The following is a 26,324-nucleotide window of genomic DNA, read 5'->3' as shown; positions in this document are numbered from 1 at the left end:
TCAGCGGACATCGAGGAAATCACAGGCCGATGAGACGGACATTGCAGCGCCGGCAATCGATAAACGGTGCATCGTCGAGTGTGAGCGAGTTGGTATCCCTGGCTAGACGTATCGATCCTCCTCCTCCTCCCCCCCCCTCTTTTTATCTCATCTTTCTCTCTCTATCCTTCCTCTCCTTTGTACACACCCCCGCGTTTTCCTTTCCCCTCCCTTCATGCAATTCCCTTATTGCCCCGAAACGTCGGGACTGTGCATCAGTGCTGCAAGCATCAGTGGGCGATGTACTCTGCTGTGTTGCGCAGAGATGTGGGAGGAGGCTGAGTCCCGAGTCGGAGCGAGTTTGTTGTGTTTGAGAAACATCGATGTTTCGTGTACTTACCAAGTTTCGCGCTCTAAGGCCGGTATTCCACGACACAAACGTAAGGGTTTAGATGTTTACTATGTTACAAACTTGTACCCTAACAGTATTTATTCATAGTGCACGTTAAGACACGGCCAGCCCCCTCCCCCCCCCCCCTTTTTTTTTTTGGGAACGCATTTTAGTGTCCTATCCGTTGCCGATTTGCTGGCCAAATTCCGCGCATGCGCAGAAGCTCGCTTTTTCGTTTATTTCGTCCAGAGGGCGGACCCGCGTCTGGCGCCATTTACTCGTATATAAATTTTTTTTGATCATCGGGAGACGTACCAAGCGTATTGGTGTGCCAAATGAAACTTTATGGTAGCGAAACTATAGTGGAATACGCTATGCACACTTAAATCTTCACAGCAAGAAATAATCGCAACTTAAAAAGTAGGTACTTGAGAAAATTAGAAAGGTTCTATTATTGTGCGATGGTGCTGTTATCTCTAGTATTTTTGACGTAACAGTTGTGTCGATGGTTGCGAAATGCGTTGAAACGTAGAAATGTCGAAACCAGTTTATAGCCTCACGCAGAGCACCGTTCATTAAAACGGTTGCCGATTTATTTCCTTGCCGGGATTCGGTTTGGATACGTCCTGGAATACGGCCCGCGAGTTAGGTGACGGTCGTATCCCAACAAGGCGGTGCTTATTCGCTACCTTATTTGAACGTCTTGGAATACCGCCCTAATTGGAATTTTTTTTACCGTTTGTAGCTCGCGTTTGCGACATTAAAATGCTGCCTCATCGAGTTCTCATTGCGCGGCTTAATATGTATTATAATTCTCAATTGAGTAGCGGAAGTTGTTTGGGCTTGGTTTGTGGATAATATAAAAATATACTAAACGAATCTCTCGCTTAGTATTCGGTTCGAAACTTTTGTCAAAGGCTGAGCTATTTTGTACGGTAAAGGTTATGTGAGAGAGACGTGTTTGCACTAGCTCTTGTGTGTGTAATTTTACAGATAGCTACTAAAAATATCTCAGTAGGGGTTTCACAGTCGGTATGTATTTATTTTTAAATTGCGTTGTTTTCCAGTTGTTTTTATTTTGATGACTTAAAACTAAATATGGCAGTATAATACTTTCATTTTAAAAATATCACCCATACATTCATTTTCTCTGAACTAAGCGAGCGCGAGCTAACTGGCTGTGGCGAGGTGGATAGCAGCGAGAGAATTCACTGGCTAGTCATGTAATCCAGAAATAATTACATATGGTCTGTTGCCGTAAGTAGTAATTATACACTGTGGGCGTATCTTCTTCGTGTGACAACACGTGCTCATTACAGTCTGTTTTCTCTCTCACGCACACGAACACACACAATTTATGGTGAAAACCTTAGTGGCCACCTTGAAATTTGAGCTTTAGTAATCCTAATGATTTCAAGGAGTTTGGAATGTCCTGGACGAACTTAATGTGGTTGGTGACTATGTTGCGTTGGTCTTAATGTCAGCGTGATCATAAGGCCGTAAAGAGAGATTTTACGTGATCTGCATGCACAAGTTTTCTCTCTGAGCTCTTTGCATTTTCCGGAATCATCAACGAAAGGCAGGTGTAGGGTTTCCGGTCGCAGGGCTACGTTTGTATTTACGGGATCTGGACGGTAATAAATTAAAGATTTTGCGAACCGTTCGGTCACTCATCTGTGCTTCTGAAGGCCTGTTCTACAATGACACGGAAACTGAGACGGATATCACGGATCGGAGTATCTGCAATGGCACGCATACGGACACGGACTCGCACGGACTATTTGGACAATGTTCAGCTCATCTTTTTTTAGTTCACCCGTGCGACCAATAGAAGCAGATTATTTGGTGGCGGTGGCAGCCATGTTTGTTTACGTTGTAAATACACTAAACATTGTTTCGAATGCTATAATATCTAGTGTTCTATCATTACTTTGTGTATTATTATTTATGTTAATCCCGAATGTGGTATGTTTCTCGCATCACAATTTGTTTTTTTCAATTAAAATAATTTGTCATAAATTCATTTGATTCAGTTTCATTGGTTGCAATTTGTTATGTTTTCCTTGCACTGTAGAAGCGGCAGACAGTTTACGTCTTTACGTTTCCGCGTGTGTGTGGAACGGGTTTTAAACGGGAGTGTTTTTGACGTGACAACGTCTAATAAATCGATGAACGCTGGCTGCACGCACGAAAAGGTGTCCCGTAACGCACATTGTCCCGTTACTCTGTGTCCCGTTACGCTCGTACGCTTGCGCCGCATCTATCTCTTCCACTCGATTGGAACAACCATCGATTTGACTTTTTCGAGGCACATTAAACTTGAAACACTCCCATTCGTTTCCTATTATCCTATCATCGTCCTATCCTTAACAGAATAACACAGATTGGAAGAAGTTAAATAGCAAACATGTTTAAAAGTTATAGTTAAAATAATCTCTTCGTTAAAGTAATAAACATATTTGAATTAATGAGTGCAAATAAAAGTAAATTAATCAATTAAATTGTAGATTTCATTTCACTCCTTCTTTGTATCCACACAAAATAGTGATAATTCAATAAAAATGATTCAATTTTATTCATAAAAGTATGCGATCATTTCATCAATGTTTTGTTATGACGTTGTCACGTTAAACTATCGTCCGTAAACCGACTTTACAGACAACCAATTTTTTTTTTTTTTTTGGGAGTTCGTATGGAACCACCGACCCTCGCCTTGGGTGGTGTTGGCTCGGCGCGGACTGGACGCCGTGTACACCGCGGCCCTCGAGGAGGGAGCACGCCTCGTCGACGGCGCGTCCCGAGGCCTCTACCCTCGGCGGGGATCAACCTTCGTCCCATCTACACCAGTTGCAAACACACGCTGAACTCGTGAATCCACGCAGAAGCCGCCGTGACAGTTTTGTGTGCCGCCCGAGTCGGCACTCTGTGGTACCGTTTGTCTCTGCCGGTCTGAGATTCCATGGAACCACGGAGCCCAGCTCGAGAGACCTTTGACACGCACTCCATTTGGGGGAGCTGAATTGTTGGCCCTTGGAAGGGCAAGTATTTTTTTGACAGTGGTTAGTTTAAGTGACCTGATCTAACCTAACCTAACCTAACCTAACCTAACCTAACCTAAACCTACCACTGTCAGAAAAATCCTGAAGGGCTGCCCTTCTAAGGGGCAACAATTCAGACAACCTTTCAAAAACACCACTGTCAGAAAAATCCTGATGGGCTGCCCTTCCAAGGGGTAGCATTTCAGTCGCCCCCTCCAGTTGTTTTGGAGCTGCCTTGAAACCACCTCTCCCCCCCCCCCCATCCATAACTTACCATTACGCCGCCGGACGAGACGTCGGGCCGCCGCGCCGTCTGGGCAGGGAAGCCGTACTCGACCTCGCTCGAGCACCAGGAACACCCGGGCAAGGTCATCCTTAACCCCCCCCCCCCCCCTTCCTCGACTTCAGCGGTCGAGCGAACCCCTGGGGCCCATTGGCGAGATGGACCGCGACCGCAGTCTGCGTGGACCTTTGCGTCGGATGGCTCACCTGCCGACGGGACTGTCGAAACAGTCGGTGCGTTGTTGAGGTTATGAAGTCTCGTATGATTTCGTATGACTTGACGTAAGCTTTTGGACATACGCCATTGCTAAGCATGTATGTCCAAAAGCTTACATCAAGGCACGCTATCCCATTGCACAAATCTTTCAAAGATAAAATGATTTCGTATGTTCGGTATTTAGAGATACTCCTAGTTTGGACTTTATATATTTTGACTTTGAGACATCATGTATATAGGAAGACTTGCTTGACTTGACTTGACTTGACTTGACTGACTGTAAATTTGAAGCACCTGCATGCAGTGCCGGCACTCAACATTGTTATCGCTTCGAGAAGATAGTGTGTTCTGTTTTATATTCGAAACACGCCTCTTTACGTTCTTATAAATTAAAAAAAAGTAAATACTGTATTGTATCGTGTTCGTCTGTTATTTCACTTGACTGTCATGTAATGCGAGGAAACTAGGAATAATAAAAGGACATACGCTCAGAGAATAACTCATAAATGTATCGGGGAAAGAAAAATTCAATTTTTAACCTGGAGTGATTTCGGGAAACTATGGAAAAAAACGTTAATCAGGGTGACCGGACTGTAATTATAAGCTAGTTTACTTGAAATACGAATATGTCTTGGCACTACGCCATCTTGCTCCATTAAGGAACTAATTTTTTTCCTTCACGGCGTATGTTAATGTTCTCGAAAAGCAACTATTTATTTTGTTTGAACTGGAAAAGCAAGTTTAGTGTGGTTCTTATAACGTATCTGACGTCACTCGTGCGTACAATGACATTGGAATGTCATGACAAGAAATATGCAACTCTCGTCAAGCACCTTGCCGTGAAAAAAAAAAATCAGGACTCGCTTGCACAGAGTAATTAATATGCGACGTGGCAAGGGACACTAGACTTGTGCAGGAAAGGCTGTCTATGGAGCCACACAGCGCTATGCTCATTATGTTTGCGATGTTCGCTACGCGAGTAAAATATAGCCAGCTGCATCTCAGGTGTCACTGGCAACGCCTAGCTGTGTTCGCTATGTTCGCTGTGTTGGCGATCCTGGTGACGTCGCCGGGTTTTTCGTTCTCTGATATTTTTCTAATCGTCGCTGACTTCGCGCATGCGCATATACTAATTTAAAAAAATCTGTTTTCGCGCAGAATTGGGCTGTACTTCTGCGTTTGCGTGTTATAAAGTTTTGTTTATCTCATTATTGTGCTTTAATTAGTCATTGAAAGAGTATGAAAGTATCAATATTTATGGTATAAATTAATGCAAGAATATATAAGGCAGGAAATGCCTGGGATTTTATTTCAAAAGAATGCTATCAAACTGACTTGACCTATTTATTCTGAAATAATCCATAATTTTGGCTTCGTCCTCACACGCAACTGCTTCATAAAATTATGAATTTCTTCCAATTCTTTTTTTTTTAAATCAACTTCATGAACACGTTTATTTTTCATTTACGTACTCTGATAGCCTGCAGAATAGCATACTTATTGGAATCCACACTCGAATCCAACGTTATGCGTCACTCCCGACATCGCGAACTAGACTATACTGTATGCATGGCCACCTGGCGCGGCGAACATAGCGAACATAGCGAACATAGCGTAGGTTTCTGTGTGGCCTCGGCTTTAGACGCAGATGGTCGCGACGAGGTGGAACCCGTAATGTAAGCACAACACTCGTTGCCATCTTTGAGGTCTGTCGACTCTTGTCTTCTGTAGCCTTGTCCAAAGCCATGTGACTCGAGGTGGAGTTAGAGTTCAACAGAAAGACGACATCTTGGTTTAAACAGTTTTTAAGGCCATAATTTTGCATTGTTATAATGTCAAATTTGCCTTCGTTAAATCATAGAATATCATTTTTTTTTTTTTTAACGTTTGAAGTGAATGGTAACTGACTGCTTCAAATAGTTATCTCTGTGCATTCATTCGCGTTTAGTCCTTTTTTTTTTTTTTTTTTTGGGATGACTTCATCTGTAGATAATAATGCTGTTATTAGACTCTGTGTTATGTCTTTAAAATTTCTTAATGTGAGATTTTTGTTTTTGCGAAGACAAATTAAAATTAAAAAAAAATATGCTATAAATGGTTAAAATCAGTATGGACCTCTCTACTGTAGCTCTCTTTTTTACTTCAAGGAAACGAATAACAGGTCGGTGCCAGTGTTGTATAGGTGTAATTTTTTAGTAAATTAGTTTTTAATTTACAAAATAAATCACCGAAAGTGGGTTTATATTGTAATAAACATTTTCATAGCTTCGTGTAGGAAAATTATGCATCGACAGGGGAAGTGTGAAATGACATAACACTTGTATACGAAAAGATGGAAATGCTACATGTTCACATTTCGATTTCAAAAGTTACCGCGCGCTTGTCACGAAGGCGAAAATGCGCTTAGTGGAAGCCTTGGGAAGCAATTCAGACCATAAGTCGTATGTATGTTTTCGACTTACTATTACTTTGTGATTAACCTGCAGCCGAAGTTTTTCGGCCAAATTATGGCTTATTCGGTATTAAAATTTTACAGTATTTAATGTATAGTAAGTGGAAATAGGCTTAAAGCGTGGTTTCATGTAGGCCCCAATTTCAAGTAGCTAGCGCTCTTCCTTCTCCATTTTCTCCCTAAACATCATACAATTGTACAAATTCAAGCTTATTTATCATTTTTTAAAACATCAACTTAATACTAAGGTTATTCTCAAGACTTGGGTTGTTTGTCTTTTTTTTTCTAATTTAAATTTAATAAATTATTGTTGCAGTTTTATCCTACTGTATTAAAACATGAGGTATAGTATAGTGTATATTGTTAAACGAGTTTGAAATCAGTTTCTAAAGTATTTGGTTTAAAACCTGATATTTTTAAGAACACTGCAATAGTAAGTATAAACTAATATTTCACCTTAAAAAGTATTTTTGAAAATCGACTCATCACGGCACGTTAAAAAAAATATCATTTTTCTCGTCCCTCGAATTTTTGACGTGACAACGTCTAATAAATCGATGAACGCCGGCTGCACGCACGAAAAAGTGTCCCGTTACGTGGTGTCCCGTTACACTCATTGTACGCTTGCGCCGCATCTGTCTATCTTCCACTCGATTGGAACAACCATCGATTTGACTTTTTCGAGGCACATTAAACTTGAAACACTCCCATTCGTTTCCTACTTTTCCTATCATCGTCCTATCCTTAACTGAATAACAGATATTGGAAGACGTTAAATAGCAAACATGTATAAAAGTTATAGTTAAAATAATCTCTTCGTTAAAGTAATAAACATATTTGAATTAATGAGTGCAAATAAAAGTAAATTTATCAATTAAATTGTAGATTTAATTTCACTCCTTTGTAACCATACAAAATAGTGATTATTCAATAAAAATTATTCAATTTTATTCATAAAAGTATGCAATCATTTCATCAATGTTTTGTTATGACGTTGTCACTTTAAACTATCGTCCGTAAACCGACTTTACAGACAACCAAATTTTTTTCGCACCTAAAATTCCCGCCCCTCAAAAACTGGCGCTCTGGCCCATTTATAAATCGGGACGTGGTTGCATGTGTTTCCACTGTACCCTTCCGCCATCGGCGAGGGGCTCCGAGATTGCTTGTGTGAATCCCTCTTTCCAAACCATAGGGTGCGTGTGTTGCTGCTCAGGCACCGCTCTTCAGCTCTTACTCATTAACGCCCTCGGTGTAGAGCAACGGGAGAAAGCTGCGGTGCGAGAGACGCCCGCCATCTTGCGTGCGGGCGAAGTACCCGGCTCGGGAAGCCTTCATTTCACAGACGAGAGAGACACACCCGAAGTTCCCCGAAGTTTACATGATTTCACAGTATCTTTAATGTAGCTATCCTAACCAAATCAACCGTCCACAATGTTTTAAAGTATTTATAATGTAGCTAACCTAACATAATTGACCATTAGTATCCTTTTATCAACACCGCCATATTGATTTACAATGAACAAAAAATAACCGAAGATGCACGATCGGGCGTTTGGCTTTCTCGTCTGTAAAAAGAAGGCTTCCCACCCGGCTCTGAAGCATTTAAAATCCACCAATAAAAACCTGCAGAATGCGCGTTATTTTTATCTGGTACTGGGGCACCCCGCAAATGTTTGTTCATGGTCTGGACAATGACCCTTGCGATAATCGGCTGCTGCAACATTGTACCCACTGTTCTGTAGACTGTGGATCGCATTTCGGGGAGCATTGTTAACTGGAAGTTACGTAAAACTGCGCAACTTCTCACCACACCGTTCAAATCAGCATTGCATCGGAGAGTCGGTTATTTCTGTTTAAGCAATTCACTTACATTTTGACCACCTAGCCGGGCATAGTACAATGTGAACCTTTTTTTTGGTAACATTCCTAAACATTTAATGGAAGTTATCTGTATATAGGGTAACCCATGAATCAATGTTTGTCTCTCCTACACTTGCTTATGTTATAGTTAAATGCGTAGTAAACATAATATTTGAATGGACAGTATTTTTTCGCGAAAGAATCCTTGTACTAATTGGACTGCAACGAGGTATGTCTGCGCCGGAGGTTTCTTCTTTGTAATGGCCGAGTTATTCAGGACGCGTTTGCTTCAGCACCGGACGGCTGCGATTGGTTTGACGACAGTAGACAATTTATTACCTGCAAGAAACTCAACCAATCACGAAACACAGACGGAACTTAAGTTTTTAACACACAGCTGTGCTCTCAAATTGTTTTCGAGAAAAAAAAAATTGGTTGTCTGTAAAGTCGGTTTACGGACGATAGTTTAACGTGACAACGTCATAACAAAACATTGATGAAATGATTGCATACTTTTATGAATAAAATTGAATCATTTTTATTGAATTATCACTATTTTGTATGGATACAAAGGAGTGAAATGAAATCTACAATTTAATTGATTAATTTACTCTTATTTGCACTCATTAATTCAAATATGTTTATTACTTTAACGAACAGATTATTTTAACTTTAACTTCTATACATGTTTGCTATTTAACTTCTTCCAATCTGTGTTATTCTGTTAAGGATAGGACGATGATAGGAAAAGTAGGAAACGAATGGGAGGGTTTCAAGTTTAATGTGCCTCGAAAATGTCAAATCGATGGTTGTTCCAATCGAGTGGAAGAGAGATAGATGCGGCGCAAGCTTACAATGAGCGTAACGGGACACAACGTAACGGGACACTTTCGTGCGTGCAGCCGGCGTTCATCGATTTATTAGACGTTGTCACGTCAGAAAAAAAAAAAACATGCCCACGAGTTTCGGAACGTTGCCTAAAGCGACACACCAGGAGGGTCGCGAGGCCCTCATTGGTGCTCGTGGAAGCCTCTCCGGCGAGCCGGCGGACAGGTTTGCGTCACCGCGCAATCAGAACCTGTCGATAAACGAAGCAATCTGGCAGCGCTTCCGTGTATAAATAGGCGCCGCGGTAGCCCAGCCAATACGCGAGGCCTGTGTGCCCTCGGCTGACGCAGGCCACGGCATGTGGACAGCCACCGAGCCCCAAGGCCCCGCCTACACGTGCATACATACGGCGTGCATGGATTAATAAAAAAGAACCACTGCTCGAGATATCAAGAGTGGTGTCTGCTTACGAAAAGTATTCAAGAATGCGTCGTTTTTAAACTGTATTTACGAAGCGAAAATGCCTAAAATGCGTGTTTTCAGAGTAATTTTTAGGTATGAAACACCCGTTACAGATTCTTGAAAGCACCCAAGGGACTTATATGCCGTCTGTATTTTCATTTGTCCGCCATATTTTGTTAGGTTACCGCTCAAGTCTCCCAGTTGTCATATGCACGACGAGAAGACTGCCTGAGCTTAGAGGCGATACCGCGCTAGAAGCACCAGCGAGCTTCGCACTTATCATCCCGCCTCACTAACACAAAAATTCATTCATCCGCCAAATTATCTGTGGAAAAATGGCGATTTGTCGTCTTAGCACGAACAATGCTGTTATTGGCATGTTGCAGGTGCGCTTAGAATTGTTTTGTGTGTGTGATGTGAATTCAGACTGGGTATCGGAAAGAAAGAAATGATTTAGGAATGCTGTGGGGAAGCCATCGAATCCAGTGGTTCGTTGCACCTAATCTGACTATAGTCAATTGAAGGAATCCAAAGTTTAAATCTCATATAGTATAGTTTTGGATGTGCTGTACGAAGTTATGGCTTAAAGTGATTCATACTCAGCACATTAGTGACTGTCTCTCAATCAAAGCCACACTATTTTTAGTGCGTGGAAAATGCCAACATATTGGTGGTAATTAATAACGCGATTAGAGCAATATAGTTAACTCAATTATCTGGAGCTATTTTTCGAACTTTCACCCTTGCAAGCATGTTTATTTTTTATCGAAATAATATAAGATAAAATATTTAGTCCTGGAAAGTATATTGGCTATTAAGTACAGAATATCCACATATTTTCCTACTGGACACTAGATGCTCTTTTATTGATTTATTTTCTAGGAAACAGTATATTAAGTGCGTGATATTATTTTTATGTTGTCATTATAAAACTAAAACGGTAAAATTTGAAGAAAGATTGCCTATTGTATTGCAGTCTTTTACCCATGGTGCGTCTTCCAAAAAAATGTCTACCCATAGTTTTCCAGTCCATGGTCTTTAGGCCCTAAAACCATTTCAGTTATAAAATTTATATATATATATAACTTTTAATTACTTTAATTTTGCTCAAATTACTTACAGTAATGTAGAAATGGAAAATCTCAATCGAAAAAATTCGTGCCAATGGTGGTATGAATGGGGAAGGTTTTTTTTTTTAAACTTGAAAAATCACCGTTACACACTTCATTTTAAAAATACTGTATCCGTTTGTATATTATTGTACCTCCTAAGAATAGTATCGATGGTTTTTGTTTAAAAGTTTTTTAATAACACCAACCTTCTAGATCAAAGAGTGGAAAAAATAGAGGTGGAAGCACAAAAAAAAAATCACAACTCCCTTGGACGGCACAATATCAAAATCGCGAAACGTTTTTGTAAACCTATGAAATATATTGTCCAAAAATCTAGTCTGAAACGATGTTTGATACGACCAACCATTACTGCCAGGGGTGACCAAAATTAGGTCACAAACCGAAATATCCTTCTAGCTTCGGTCGACAGGCGCAGGTAGATTACGAAATTCATGTCTCTATACGTTCGAACAAAATGTCCAAATAATATTTTAACCAAATGTTGGGAAAATAATTTTCAATCTCGACTAATTTCTGAAATATCAAGGGCCCAGTGCCCATGGAAATATTAAGAAAAATGTAAAATATGTAAATAATTTTAACACCTTCCTAAATTGAAATGTAAATTTCAAATATAACCCATAAAACGCTAGTGATATTTAAACAAATCCTAAATCTGTAATCGAGTTTCGTGACATTTGGTTAAAATGAACTGAGACACGTAGAGAAATATGAAATTCTATTTACGCCTGTAGTATCACCGCAAACCAAAACATTCTTTTTCAAGCAATGAAGTTAGTAAAAATCCATCAATAAGTATGTGTCAGAAAAGTCTTAGCGATCTCAATTTTGCTGAATAGTGAAAATAGCAAATCGCAAAGGCTTAACCTTCATTAAGCTCTTAGAACACCCGAAGAAAAAAGTTCATTTTGATTTGGTATTGAACTGTGTTGAAACACTTGGGTAGTATAGGCGTTTAAAAAAAAAAAAAAAAAAAAAAAAACAGGAAAGTTTGTTTGCTTTGAATTGTTAAAGAATGCCCAGCAGCTTGGTAAGCAAAAATGAAATGGAAGAAGAGAAAAGCAATATTCTTGAGTCTATATTCACTTATTTTTGTAAGCAAACATGCTAATCGAAGTATGTAATAGCTTTCATATCATTATGTTAATGTTTAATTCAAACTTATATGGACAGCTAAATATAGTGGTTTATTCAAATACACAATGACCCCCTGCTTACGTCAATAATCTATCCTGGTAAAGTTTATAGCCTAAAAAATAAATTGTAATTACTTATGAGGTTTAAGGCCCAATTTTTTTTTGCTAGTGGGAGATGCTAAAAAAAGGTTTTGCTATAGGGCATTCAAGCTAATGAGAACATTTTATAACTTGGAATCGGCTTCTGACGGCCATTTTTCTCAAACAGCACAAACAAATAAAACATAGCCTGTCTTAACATCTTCCAAATGATAACTATTAGGACTAGTAGATTCAGATTTTACAGCCCTCTTGTACAATGGAATTAGCACTAACAGTGACGCTGAAAAGTAAAAACGGAAACGGATCACAGAACCGCAGATATTTTCGTTTCAATACCCCTTTGCCGTTCCACAGTATATGGAAATGGGATGCAACAAATGACAAGCGATAGAATTGCATTTAACGGTTACAAAGTTAATTCAATTACAGAAAAAAAAGTGATAGCATAACTCGGTCGGGATTTACATAAATAGTAAATATAAACCTCAATTCAATGATAGAACTCTGAATATTCTTGTACTATAAACAATTTCAAACGTATTTAAAACGTAAACATAGCAACCACCGTGACCAAGTACTCGGCTCTATTGGTCGTATGAAGTAACGTAAACGGAAGAGCCGGGCATGGATGAGCTATTCCTAGAGACCGGAAAAATTCGCGGATTCATTTCGTGATAGTCTAGAATCCAAAAACGTTTGCCTTTTAACCGCATCAGTTATTGGGCCACAGTTTATCTGAATCATACTCTTCAACAAAAGAAGTATCGAATCACTAACGTCCCAGTTAACAGGTGTCACGAGTCAGTAGCCAATGCGTAGATGTAATTTTCCCGCGTGTAATATATCCTACAGGTCATCGAAATCGCGAATTTTTCCGGTCTCTAGCTATTCCGCACGGGTCCGTGTAGCCTTCCGTGCCTTTGTAGCCATAAGATAGAATTCAAATAAGTTGAGAATAACCGAAGTGCACTATAATGCTCGTGGCCACGGCTGCCGGTTACGTCTGTGGCATCGGTGTGGGAGCGACTGACGCGATAATTACGGCGCGATGCCACAACAGAACTGTCTAGTGCTGCCCTGCGGGGCGGCCAAGGTCAGCCGACAGCAGTGTCTGGCGCAAGTGGAAATAGTCCCGCTTCCGCCGCTAGAGGCCAACACTGCCTGCGGGCGGGAGCGCGGCGTGGAAGGGAAAAAAAAAAACTTTTCTGATCGGCAGGCACAGGGAGACCCCCAAGTTAATGTTTCCACAAGCCGGAACAGAAATGGCCAGAGTAAATTTTTAAACAATTGCCAGGAAAATCAATTTCAGTTTAAATATTCTTACAAATCTCACACACGAGTTGTGGATATTATTATTTTTATTTATTACTGCAAAAGCCCGGTGGCAAGCATTCGAAGTTTCATCTTTTACTTACGTCATGGGTTTTGAATTCATGTGTAAAGTTAGTCGTAATTGATAGAGTAGCCATTGATTCATGCACGAATGTTCAGTTTTTTGTTTTCTTCACTGAAACTCGCAACATTCGATCTCAATGTTTTCCCCCTAATAATCGAATTCCTATTTCTTTTTCACTTTAATGGCCGGTTGTGGAAGGGGGGGGGGAGGGGTTAAATAGATGCACCCGGTTACATTTCAAGACTTTATTGTGTGGATTTCCTTAACAGGACAAAAATTACAAGTTTGGAAACCTTAAGTTATGTGATATACTTATCACGTTTACAATCCTAGCCACAGTAACTTTGTACAAGAAAATCAGCATGAAAGGAAGTTTTGATAACATGACTACAAGGAGAGAAAACAATATATCTTTAATAAGATATTCTATTTCACCTTGGATGAGGAGACTTGATTATCACTTGGAGGCGGAATGTTAAAAACCTGCCCAGGCAATGAAAAATTCTGCAGGCCACAATAGGTAGATGTGTGAGCAAGACATTATATATATTAACTAATACAAACACGCGCATCACTGACTCACCGACTGACTTTGTAACGCTGTATGAATCATACGCTTACAGGGTAACATTTCCATTGTTCTTTTCTAACATGTATCTCCTAGCATTGCTGCCGAGTCTGTGGACACAAAGACAATTTGCATGGGGGCACAGCGTCATATTCTGACGAGTGGTAACGTAGCGAGCCGTGGCTTAGTTTGCCACGTTTTGGCCGCGTATATATGTTAAATATAATTCAAGTTGTTTGCCTCCACTTGGAAATGTGAATCTACCAACCACTGTTGTGGTAATTTTCCAACGCTGATGATAGGATTAAATTGATCACAAATATATGTTAAAGGCACGTTTGAATTGTAGCATACTAGTGTTGTTGCGAACTCTATTCAATTAAACACCTCTATACTAATCGCACTGCCAGTATAGTTGCCATCATGGTGTATATTGAATCCAAACCACAGCAAGGAAGATTATTGAATGACCAGAGACAAATTAACACCAATTAGCTTGTCTACCCTTTCCTAACTCTTTGAATGTCACAGATTTGAAAATATGAATATTGAATAATACGCATGCACAGGATAAAACGAAACTCTACCTGTTTTCTTTCAAATTATTTTTTTTGTGGGAATGATATATATTGTTTTATAGGATTTCTTAGGATGCTTTTTTGAGGGGGGGGGGGGGGGTTATAAACCCTTACAATCTCCCCCCCTCCTTTGCGTACACCAATGAGCGTACATTCTATGCTTCCCAGAAAGTAGATCTAATGTTTGTCGAATTGTTTTTCTAAATTGGAAATTTGGAAATGAAAGTATAACCTAAACCGGCCAATTTGTGAACAAAAGTGAAAACCGTGTCCCACCGAAGCGAAGCGTGTCGCATTTTGACTACCGTTCATACAATCTGCAATTATATATATATATAATATATTTATATATATAATTTATATATATATACACTTTTTTTTGTAAACGTCCACGGTTTAGTATGAATTGGGAGTTGAAAATATTTCTTAGTACTTATTTTCACATTCACTCTAACTGTAGTTATATTTCAGCTATTGTCACGGAATTTAAATGTAAATAAAAATAATTAACGAATTTATTTAGTTTATTATTTTTTAATAGTTCCCTGCTAAAACCTCTTATGGAAGTGAGAATGTTTAATTTTCCTGAGAACCAAGGCTAATATATATATTACACACACTCGTTAAATAATAGATTTAAAATATTGAAATAATATTTTAACGAGTTGATAAAAATAAGTTTCAATGGATAAATGACCGATCGTAACTTACGAAAGAGGTAGAAACTTAAGTATGTTGCCACAAATTCATGCGTTTGTAATTGAGTGTAAACATTTACTATTATCACGTTAACAATTATATGCTAGGATTACATTTTTTATCAAAAATAAAATTAAATGTTAACCTGTTTAACTTGCTAATATTAATAATAGACCAAATATTAAAACTCTCCGAATTGCTTTATTACATCAGAAGTGTGCAGGGTTTCATTCTCGAATTCTGACACGGCCGTAAGCGTAGCAGCGACGGTAGTCGACACTCTGTCGCTTGTTTTGCCGGGTCACGAGTCGCGAGATACAAGTACTTGCGTTACTGGCCGCTGGCAGCGCTGCTGCTCGTCTGATTTCGCGCGATGTCAACCATTTTAGTACCACAGTGCACCGCCGCGTAGTGCTATTATTAGTGTTCGTTCGTGTTCAGCGCGATTTCAAGATTTTTAGGAATTTCTTTGTTTTGAATGGGCTGAGTTGTCAGGATGGTATATTGGGTAGAAGTGCCGTTATTTTTTTTTGTGCGTAGTGTAGTATTAAATATATGTACTGTTAACGTATTGTTTTTGCTTGTTGACGTTTTGCAGGCGTCATGCAAAAAAAAATTAACTCCCGTGCCGTGATGCACTTTTCATTGCTTGATTCTATCTCTATGTCAAAAGCACATCTTATCGTGGCTAGAGTTGATGAGTTTTTGTTAAAGACGTGAATGTCATTTGAAAGTGAGGTGTTAATTTTATATCTCGCCGACTTCATTTAGATTATTCACTGACGTTTCACAGAGGTGCAATAGTGCCTAGCCCACTACTTGCTATTCTAGTCACTTCCGGTGTAGATATAAAAAAAAAAATATGTTTTTTTTGTGACGCAATGAGTTTTAATTGAAGTTGGGATTATTAACTTGTAAAGCCTTACATAATTATACTTAAGTTTAAATTACAAATTAGAGCTCTTTGTTTATGGAAATAAAATAATAATTAAAATATATTAAAAATAATTGTTACACATTTGTTGTAGGTATTAAATATAACAAATTTTAAATGAAAAAAAAAAATACTTTGCTAGACATTCAAAAAAGTTTTCAGTTTTATGTACCTACATAATTTTAAAATGTAAAATAAGAAACTTATTTTATGATTTTAATTTTTCACATAAAATTAAATTAAATTTAGAAATACATATTCACTTATTTGACACATGTTTACAAAATAATTTTTTTTTATTAGACCATGCATTTGGATGTTGTTATTAACACCCTTTGTATTTGTACTTTCTACATTTACAACTTTTTCTCCCCTACACCCATTACACCTTAAGGTGCAAAAGTCGCAAATGGTACAACCTATGCAAATAAAGTCTGATTCAGTTAAAGACTATACAATTTATCTATGGTTTTTAATATGTGAGCATTGAATAGTGGTTAGTTAAGTGATAGTGCCCCAGTGCTAGTTTTGTTTTACATGTCCTGGCTATTGTTTGTTTGAGTAATGAATATGTTGCAAAGGAGATGATCTGTGTAAGATTGTGGTTACATTTATGTGATACCATCATAAAGAAGTGATTATACCTCAGAAGAGATGAAATGACTGCTAAGACTGTTACAAGGGAGAAATCTAGGGTTAAATACAGACTGCAAGAGGGAAATTGTAATCATAGGTATTGGTTACCAACAGCCACAAAAGAACTCATAAAACTATACACATGGTTTTATTTGTAAAAATAAATTTAAGTTCTTAACATCAGTCTTGCTATAATCCCTCACCCTTTTTTAATAATAATAATAAACAAAAGCCAATTCTTATTTTCTTCAGAAGGTGTGACTTAACATTTTGGAGAGGGATCTTTTTGCGGGGCCTGGGAGCACGGAACAGCCCCCCAGAGAATAGTGGTGTTTCATTTCATTTCATTTCATTTATTAGCGTCCTATATTTGACAGTACATATGTCCAGGTTTTGTCAGTAACATTATAAATAAAATACAACATCATAATACACTAACAAAACAATATATAAAAAAAAAATACATTATAACACAATATATGTTACAATAAAAAATGATAATAAAAAACAATGCAGCAATTTATGTAGATGCACTGAGGAATTCATTAACAGAGTATGTTAAGTGGGCCTCCTCCAGAAAATTGGAAAATAAAAACGTTTTTAAACCAACCAGGAAATTAAAATTTTACTATGGTTTTGCTTCAGAAATTTGGATATTATTTTTCTAATATATTGTGAATACTAACTTGAAAATGGTGAAATCACATCATTATATCATGCAATAAAATCTTTGAAAGTGTTTATAATAAGAAATCATGGAAACTGAATTGAAATCGAAATATGTATTAACCTACACTTAAACGAAAAATGAAAATGGGTGGCGCGGGGCTGGGCCCTGGGCTGTTGCCCGGCTTGCCCCCAGCCCTGGACCTGCCCCTGTGTTTTATTAAGCTTTGCCATAGAAATACTAAGTGCAAAGTTTGTTTTTCTTTCTAATTTTATCACCCTTTTAAAGTTGTCTTCCATAATGTACAATTTATGTCACCGGACACTGCGTTTGTAAATTTTCAATAAGATTAAGAGAATTTTATCTGCCCAAAAATTTATAGGCTTCTGCAAATCCTGTTTTTTAAAAATTTCAAATTGAACTTAAATCAAATGTAAAATTATTGCAAATATTGAATAGCTTTCAAATAAAATTTACACATAAAATATAGTTTTTTTTCATACCCAACAGACAGCTAAGAAAAAATGATGTAAATTACAGTAAAATGAAAAACAAAAAGCATGTGTGTGTATTAATATGCATAGGGTCATGTGTGTGTGTGTGTGTGTGTGTGTGTGTGTGTGTGTAACCATAATAGAGTGGTGTTAAATACAAAAAAAAGAATCTGCTTAAAGCATTTCCTTTAACAAGTAAAATTTTAAGTTTTAGAATTTAGTTTATCCACCTGATATAAACGTAAATAAAAATAATTTTATGAGTTTATAATTTGTTACAAATTAAATGATGTATGTATATTGTTGCAGAAAATAAAAAATCAAAATATCTCATTATCTTAGCTTCATACAAGTTAAATTTATTTTCATTAAATTTTTCTGTGAATTAGTTTCACATGTATCTATTAGTAATCAATAATAAAAAAAATAATTTGATTTGAAATGCCAAATAAAATATCAAATTATTCATAAATAACAAATATTTTTTTGAATACTTACAGCCCCTACTATGTTTACATCATTATAAACCGAAGACAGTGTTAAGGGCAGGGAATGCATATTTGAAAGACATGATGCCAGTTACACAGTAGATAGCAATTTAATGTAATCCTATTGGGGGCAGGCGGGTATGGTAGAGTGATCGGATCTCACACACACCACAATCAAGGCAATCCTGGTTAGTTCCCTGCGGGGTCAGACTTGGGATTTTTCATGTGTGTAACAAGTGGTTGATGTTACCATGCACCAGAGGGTTTTCTCAGGGTACTCAAGTCCCCCCCCCCCCCAAATTAATTCCGTAAATTCTTCATTAGCATCTCGCCACCCGCCACCTTTCATCTAATGACCTCCATGTCAACGAGATGTTAAGCTCATTCCATTTTCAAATTGTCTAGTGACTTAAAAAAAAATGCAGATAAGCTTTGGTATCTGAAAGAAGTATTTATAAAAATCTGCATGACTTGGACTATACAAATTTTCATACATTCAATTCATAAACCATCTACAACATAAATGTATCTGTGAGAAATATTTTATTTTGCCATAATTTAATTGGATCTTTTTTTTTTTTTGCCTTGTTGCAAAGTAAAAATTATCTGTTTGGAAATCTTGTTTATCTGCCATTAATTACTTCAATTTTTATCTCAGATCTTTCAAATTGCAAAGAAGTGTGTAATCAGTAGTTTAAAGAAGTTGTGTAATATACCTAATGTTTTAATTTGGATGAGTTGCAATTTTTAAAATATTTTTTTTATTATTTTGTGATGTAATTTATGTATGTACTTTTTCCAGATAAAATAAATACATGTAAAAAGGTTGACGTTTATTATACCATTTTACTCAATAGTTTGGTCTTTGTTTAGTTACATATAACAAAGATACAGTATCGAATATCGTCATCAATTGTTAGATCATCTATTGGGTATTTGGATATGACATTACCAAAACTTACATGCTTGATGACTTTAGATCTGGAGCCTATGAAATTCAGATACTTCATGATAAGCCATTAATAGAGTAGCAGAAAACAGTGGTGAATATTAGGTGAGTGGGGCTTAAAGAATAGCTTCTCCCTTCTGAAGGCAACTTAATTGGATAAACAGATGTTTTCTGGGAAATGCTGGGAAGGGGAAGAAAATTAGTTTCTGAACAGCAGCCCTATCTTTCATAATTTTCTGGATCAGCCACTGGCAGGAATATAAAAAATAACTCCAAAAATTGATCTAAGTCATCAAAAATGAGACAATATAATGATGAGGGGAAAGCATGGAGTAATTAAAAAAAAATGTTTTCTGTAATGAACTTACTGTTTTAGAATGCTTTTCAACCAAACAATACGGTATGTGAACTTTTAAAATCAATATTTTACATTTATTAAGTAGAACTTTAATTTTTATCTTATTTATTTTGGTTGACAAGATTGCCCCGATGTGTTTAAGATTAAAATTACAATGCTATATTTTTATGTGTTTTTTATTAGTAAAATATTTTTTAATATCTTTTAACGAAATTAGTGATACTGAAAAGTGCATGGCGTAAAATAGTCCATGATTGTAAAATACTTGTAATGAACAATGTTTTTTATGGAATCTTTTGAGATTGATAATGATGATGTGCCAATAAATATTTTCAGAATGAAAATTTTTTGTTTGAACCTGCTTAAAGGTCATTTTATCTGAACAGTCTGTTGATTGTTTATTAACAGGCTAGAGCAGGACTCATATAATTCATTAGAAAAATTTTAATTGTCAGAAAATTTGAATTTCCTCTTATCTTTTTTGGTAACTTGGCAGCACATTGAGTGTCATGATACACTGTCCTATCCGGTGAGACGTTAAAACATGAAACTACTTGCCCTAATCTTGGAACTGGTGTAAGACGGGTTTTGTGCAGTTGACAGAAATGGCTGTCTGAAGTCAGTTACAAAATGTTAAAATTAACTTGAAGGCATTATAGAAATTATTTTCTGGAGACCCATTTTCTTCAAAATCAGAGCAACAAATCTGAAACACGCTTCCCAAGCACTTTTTTTTTTTTTTAAATTCTGTTGCCGACTGTTCCGTACAGCTGGGAATTTCGGTTACTTCTTGTCTTGGGGAGATTTTGCATTTGCTGCATTCCTGCAAGAGTAATATTATACATAAAATAAAAATACCCCAAATTTTAATGTATTGCTGTGCAGTAAACTTACAATTTGTGTATAAACTTGTTTAGCAGTCTTTAATTTTGAAATGACAGCCATTGCTGGGCGAACTGGCTCTCTCGCACTGTCATGTCGGCCCAGGGTCGGTGGTCCAGGTTTTGCACGGCTCTGGGGCCAGCGTGTCTGCACCCGATAGTGCGATAGTGTTTCCAACCAAAGTCCTCAATCAGCCTGAGCTTCCTCATCCGCCCACAGACAGCGGCGCAGTCCCACGACGAATGTGCGAAACACAATCCAGCTGAGTTGTAAACAAAATGTCGCCTAACAAACTAGAAAATAAATTGCAAAAACCAAGATAATTATTGAAAATGATTTCTTGTTAGATATGATTTAAATTCTGCCAGAAAGAGAAAATATATATTTTATCGTGGTCAAACATAATTTCCTTGAAAACGGTACTAATGTAATTTAACTTTTACAACTAAAAAAAATTTATGAAATTACTGCTTTATAAATGATTACCAACATAAAGCAATGAGGGGACGCCTGAACAGCGTTATATTGGAACTGTGAAAAGCTTCGTGCAGAACTGTGTCTTGTATTTTGCACACACTCCGTGGATCCTTTGCAACTGTAAGTGCCTCCGCCAGTAGGGACTGGCGTCTGAGAGATCAGGTAGTGCCACTGCAACGGTTGCTGGTGCTAGTGTACCAAGGTTTTAGTTGAAGAAACTTTAACCTGATAAGTGACTGTATGGCACGGTTAGAAAGCAGCACAGTAATTTATTTGGATTTTCTGTATGAAAATATTAAATATTAAATTTTAATTTTAAAGACATAGAGAATTCAGGGAAGTCAGGTTCTTGAGTTTTTCCTGATATTCTGTAGGCAAATCACTTGACAGTTGCAGTAGGACAAATAGAATAATTTTTTCCCCACGAGACACAGGTTCATCCACATTAACATTGAACACCTTTAAGAGTTAGTGAGGATGATCACAAAGTCAGTATACACACTTCCATTGAGTGCATCTTGACCTTGGTGTACACCTTCTCTATTACACTTTTAAAATAGAATTTTGGCAATGGGGTTTTAATTGCACATTTTTCATTGCAACATAGTACGGAAGGTTATCATATTTATGAATTCACGAATAATGCTTTTTTAACTCTTTGAGACACTATCTAATCATCTAAAATCTGAATTTTTTTAAACCAAGTTTACAATTCAATAAAAACATAATCCCAATTTTTTTTTTGTGGTGGCATGTTTTCAGCTTTTCTTGATAAAACAGGAACGGGTCATCTTGGTGAACTTTGTTTTGTTGTACAGTATTACAGCTTTATAAACTTAAGTAAAGTATTAAAAACACTTTCGTGAATTGGATTTTCCCGTTGGTTTGCAGCCGATAACTCAATGTGCTAAAGTTATGAAACAATATTACAACTGCTATACAATCACAAAAAAAAGTTAAGTTGTGTGTGTGTGTGTGTGTGTGTATGTATGTATGTGTGTGTATATTTGTGTGTGTATATATATATATATATATATATATATATATATATATATATATATATATATATATATATATATATATATATATATATAGTATGCAATGAATTAATGACATAGTTGTGTAGGTAAAATGACAGCAAAAAGTATTAAACCCACTGCCATAATACCAGCCTTCAACGTTGAGTTCAATTTACTCCGTTCTAAATGTTTGTGGGTTGTATAGTGTGTTCAAATTCTGGAATGTCAGGGAGGTTGAAAATTTATCAGGAAAAGTCCAGGAATTTATTTTAAAAACTGGAAAATTCATGGAAATTCCTTAGCGTTAATAAGTTTAGGGAGAAATTTAATGTTTGAGTATGCCAGAACCCAGAAGTTAACACATTTTTATTCCAGATGATGTTTTAGTGCACGATCATTAACACTGTACAATGGTGTATACAAGGTTCTGTTTGAACTAGTACAGCTATAGGGATGGTGGAGACTAGATTGTATTTATTTCTTTAAGAAAATTACAAAATTGGTAAATAATTTTAAAACAAATGTCAGGGAAATTTATAATTGTGATTATGGATAGTCATGGAAATGTCCGGGAAATTTTTCTACAGATTTGTGTGGTGGACTCCTTGATAGAGATGTGTTTGTATTTATATTATTATAAATGTTTTCCATTATTTATGTTTAATGGTGATAAAATTATCGTTATAAATAGGTGTGTGCATTTCCATTCTGAATGTTTTACTTTGTGCGTTACATGTCTCAATTTCAAGGGTGGTGATCAATTTCGTTGATGTTATTATCAATGAATTTATTTCTATGTATACTTAATCTGTTGGTTTTATGTAAATTTATTACAGTTATATTTTTATCCTTCAGAAAACTGAACTTGATGTGTGGTATGTTTACGTTCCCACTCACGAACATCTTGTTTTGTCTAAGGTGGAGCAGAGGGATGTGCCGGGAATCGACTCGGCGTACCTCGCCATGGACACGGAAGAGGGCGTGGAAGTGGTGTGGAACGAGGTGCAGTTCTCGGAGAGGAAGAACTTCAAGGCGCAGGAGGAGAAGATACAGCAGGTGTTCGAGAACCTGACCCGTCTGGAGCACCCCAACATCGTCAAGTTCCACCGCTACTGGACCGACACGCACAACGACAAGCCCAGGGTGAGTCCTTTCTCACTTTGTTTTAGTAATTTCACAACTTTCATTGCGGATGGCACTAACGGTGGGCAACCGCATGGGGCACTAAATGGTCCAGATTTAGTAGAATGATGCGAGACAAAAAAAAAATTATTTTGCTACACATATTACATATAAAATTAAAATTCAAAATTTTTTTAGTTTAGTTTTAGATATTTTGTACAGTGAACAAATGAATGTAATATTGCTGCAGAGTGGTAGGTTGAACTTTTTTTTAATATACCTATTTAAAAAAAAAAGTAACTGTAAACCGTAGTATCTTAGAAAAATAGGGGATGGAGGTCACTGATAAGGTGAGTTGTATGAGGTGACAAAATCATTTTGTCTAGTTTTGAACAGTATATTTTTATTGAATTCTTCTAGTGTGTAGCATATTTTTGATTATAGGCATAGTAAATTATGTAAAATTGATACAGCTGCCTGATAAACAAAATGTATTCTGGTTTTTGACAATTCATTAATGAGTAGTGAGCTATCCAGGTGGCAAATATAGAGCCCCAAGCATGTAAATGAAATATTCCAGAAGTTACTGTGGATATTAACTTTGGAAGGCCCTACAGTGATACCAAACTACTGTTTCAAAGAAGTGCTGAAACTGCACAGTGTTAAATGATCCAGTCTGATACAATCTCAAAGAATACATTTCACAAAATCAGTGAAGGCTGGTAGGGGGAGGTGGATGCAGTTGAAGTATTTACTTCTTTCAACTACTTCACTGGTTTTGCTGATGGTTATTTGAGTAATAAGTTTTAAAGTATTGATCAAAATGTGTATTGAAACATAATTTTTATGGACTAAATTCCAGAAATATCTATTATATTGCATTACAGTAAAGGTGGAGAAACAATTTTTTCTTTAAATACTATTTGATGTGGAGCCAGGTGTTGGTTGGTGAGTGTGTATTGACGTAACGATTACGCCACCATATGTTCAAGGGCACACAGTCTCCGCTAGCATACTCCACTCAGGGCATTGCATGACCAAGTGGGGAAAAAACACGATATAATCCTGTTAGTGTCTTTTGCCAATAACCTGGTCCGCTCTCAGCGTCAGACATGCTAGATGTTAACACCGTGGGCTATTAAGGCATCCCATATGCCTCTAGATCTCCATGCACTTCTATGTGGATGAAGAGAAATACATTATTAGAGTCAAAACTTTTATTGCAATAATGCAATATTGCAATAATGGTAACGAACAAACACATCACAACTAGATGATAAAAAACTGATAAAAAGCCCTGCAGCATGAATTGGCTTACTTGCAGTCCAGCACACTCACATGGCTGGATATTATATATATAATAATTTAAAAAATCATAATTTATACCATTCCCAATTTTTGTAGCTTGCATACATATGCACTGCAGAATGTTCATAATATTCAGAAAGAAATTAAGACTTGCAGAAGTGTCATATCTTAAATGGTACATGTTTTATTTGCAGGTGATATTCATCACAGAGTATATGTCCTCGGGCTCGTTGAAACAGTTCCTCAAGCGCACCAAGAGGAATGTCAAAAAGTTGCCTCTCCAGGCTTGGAAACGGTGGTGCACTCAAATTCTTTCTGCGCTAAGGTGAGTTCTTCTCATAGTTCTCCTGCAAAAAAAAGTAGCAAATGTGCATTCTTTTGCTGTTGCTTTTATGTTGTGAAATATTTGGAGTTTATAACCGTAATATTTTTCTGTGCAATTAAAGCATTTCGTAATTTTTCTTTTTAAATTTGAAACACTTGAAAAGCGTGTTGCAACGAAAGAAGAAAAGTTGTGTGAACGTGTTTGTTACCATGTGACGATCATGCAATTTCAACTTGCCAGGTAGGTTCATTTTCTATGCAAAATATGTAGTGATAACAAATATTATTGGTGATAATTACTAAATAATTTATCATTGATTTTTTTTACCAATGAGGTTTGAGTGCGAGAAGTGTGTAGTGACAATGTTTTACATGAAGGTGGAATTTTTTAATTTCCCCAATAGCTATGCCCTCCATGACACCCACTTCTCTTATGTCCGTGTGCACCCTTCCTCCCTCTCGGTACCAATTGCGTACGTACTGTGGTTAGGGGCAGGTAACTTTGTTCAGCTACACACATGTCTGCTCACTCCTCTAAAAAAAGTTTCAGCACTCTTCGGGAAGGTGACAGGTCGCAGAGCATCCTCGGCGGTCTTCGGCAAGACAATACACACTACAAACAAAGACGTTCCTTCCATCCTTTTGATGGGGTAAATTCTGATGTTTTTCTTTCCAGTTACTTGCATTCCTGTTCTCCACCCATCATCCATGGGAACCTCACCTGCGATACGATATTTATTCAGCACAATGGCCTCGTGAAAATAGGATCAGGTAACTTGAGCTATACAGATACCTATCTTATATGTCTCTCTTAGACGTAAGGCTTCCTCGGTAGTACTGGTATAATTGACGATGTTCTTTTTTTTGCATGCATTCCACCTGCATTGGCAAGCCCTCGATGTCCTCCCATGCTGATTGTGGTAGGGAAACCACAAAAACATCACTCGGGCGCGGTTGCGTGCGCGAAGGGGGGGGAGGCGAGACGGTTGTTTTCCGAGCGCACAGGAGTTTGGGTGGGGGGCGGTGCGATGTCGTTCGAACGCTGGACGGAGCCGAAACGGGCTTCTGGATCCTGAGTGGGGTCTTTGTGGCGTTGCAATCTGCTTGACTAGAGGTTTATAAGTGTGTGCATTGGATGTCTGGGTGCCTTGCAGGGCTCAGCTGAGGACATTTTTTGAAATTTTCCCCGTTTGGGGCTTTTTTCTTTTCTCTTAACAGTGGCTCCAGATGCGATTCATCATCACGTTAAGACCTACAGGGATAACATGAAGAATATGCATTTCATAGCACCAGAATATGCAGGTACAATTTTCAACCGTTAATATATGTTACTGTTTTGATGACTTTAAATTTTTTAACGTGTTTTCTTACAAAAAAATTGAGTTAAACTATTAAACTTTTTGTCATAAAGTGTTGTTTTGGGACATGGTAAGGACCTTTTTTTTAAGTTAATTATGCATCATTGTGGACAGGAAGACAGAAATCAATTAACAAAATGTTCGGATTAGCTGGAATGACTATAGTCCAATAGAAATGCTTTCT

At 37.3% G+C, this 26,324-nt stretch overlaps 1 protein-coding gene across 6 annotated transcripts in view; it reads left to right on the top strand.

The window, feature by feature from the left end:
* Nucleotides 1-26,324, top strand: part of LOC134530267 (nuclear receptor-binding protein homolog) — a 178,057-nt gene that overhangs the window by 129,401 nt on the left and 22,332 nt on the right. Inside the window, exons 1-5 of one of the 6 annotated variants that reach the window (XM_063364966.1) lie at nt 15,399-15,623; nt 22,947-23,171; nt 24,653-24,783; nt 25,459-25,553; nt 26,001-26,084. In XM_063364966.1, coding sequence (XP_063221036.1) covers nt 15,621-15,623; nt 22,947-23,171; nt 24,653-24,783; nt 25,459-25,553; nt 26,001-26,084 — 538 coding nt within the window. In that variant the 5' untranslated portion in view covers nt 15,399-15,620. Of the gene's footprint in view, nt 1-15,398; nt 15,657-16,248; nt 16,792-22,946; nt 23,172-24,652; nt 24,784-25,458; nt 25,554-26,000; nt 26,085-26,324 lie in introns of those variants that run through there. The other 5 variants (XM_063364964.1, XM_063364965.1, XM_063364963.1 and 2 more) reach the window with 5 other exon arrangements.

The sequence above is a fragment of the Bacillus rossius genome, chromosome 3 (genome assembly GCF_032445375.1).
Source record: "Bacillus rossius redtenbacheri isolate Brsri chromosome 3, Brsri_v3, whole genome shotgun sequence".
Lineage (NCBI taxonomy): Eukaryota > Metazoa > Arthropoda > Insecta > Phasmatodea > Bacillidae > Bacillus > Bacillus rossius.
The sequence above is the reverse complement of the archived record's forward strand: the minus strand, read 5'-3'. Positions and strand labels throughout refer to the sequence as shown.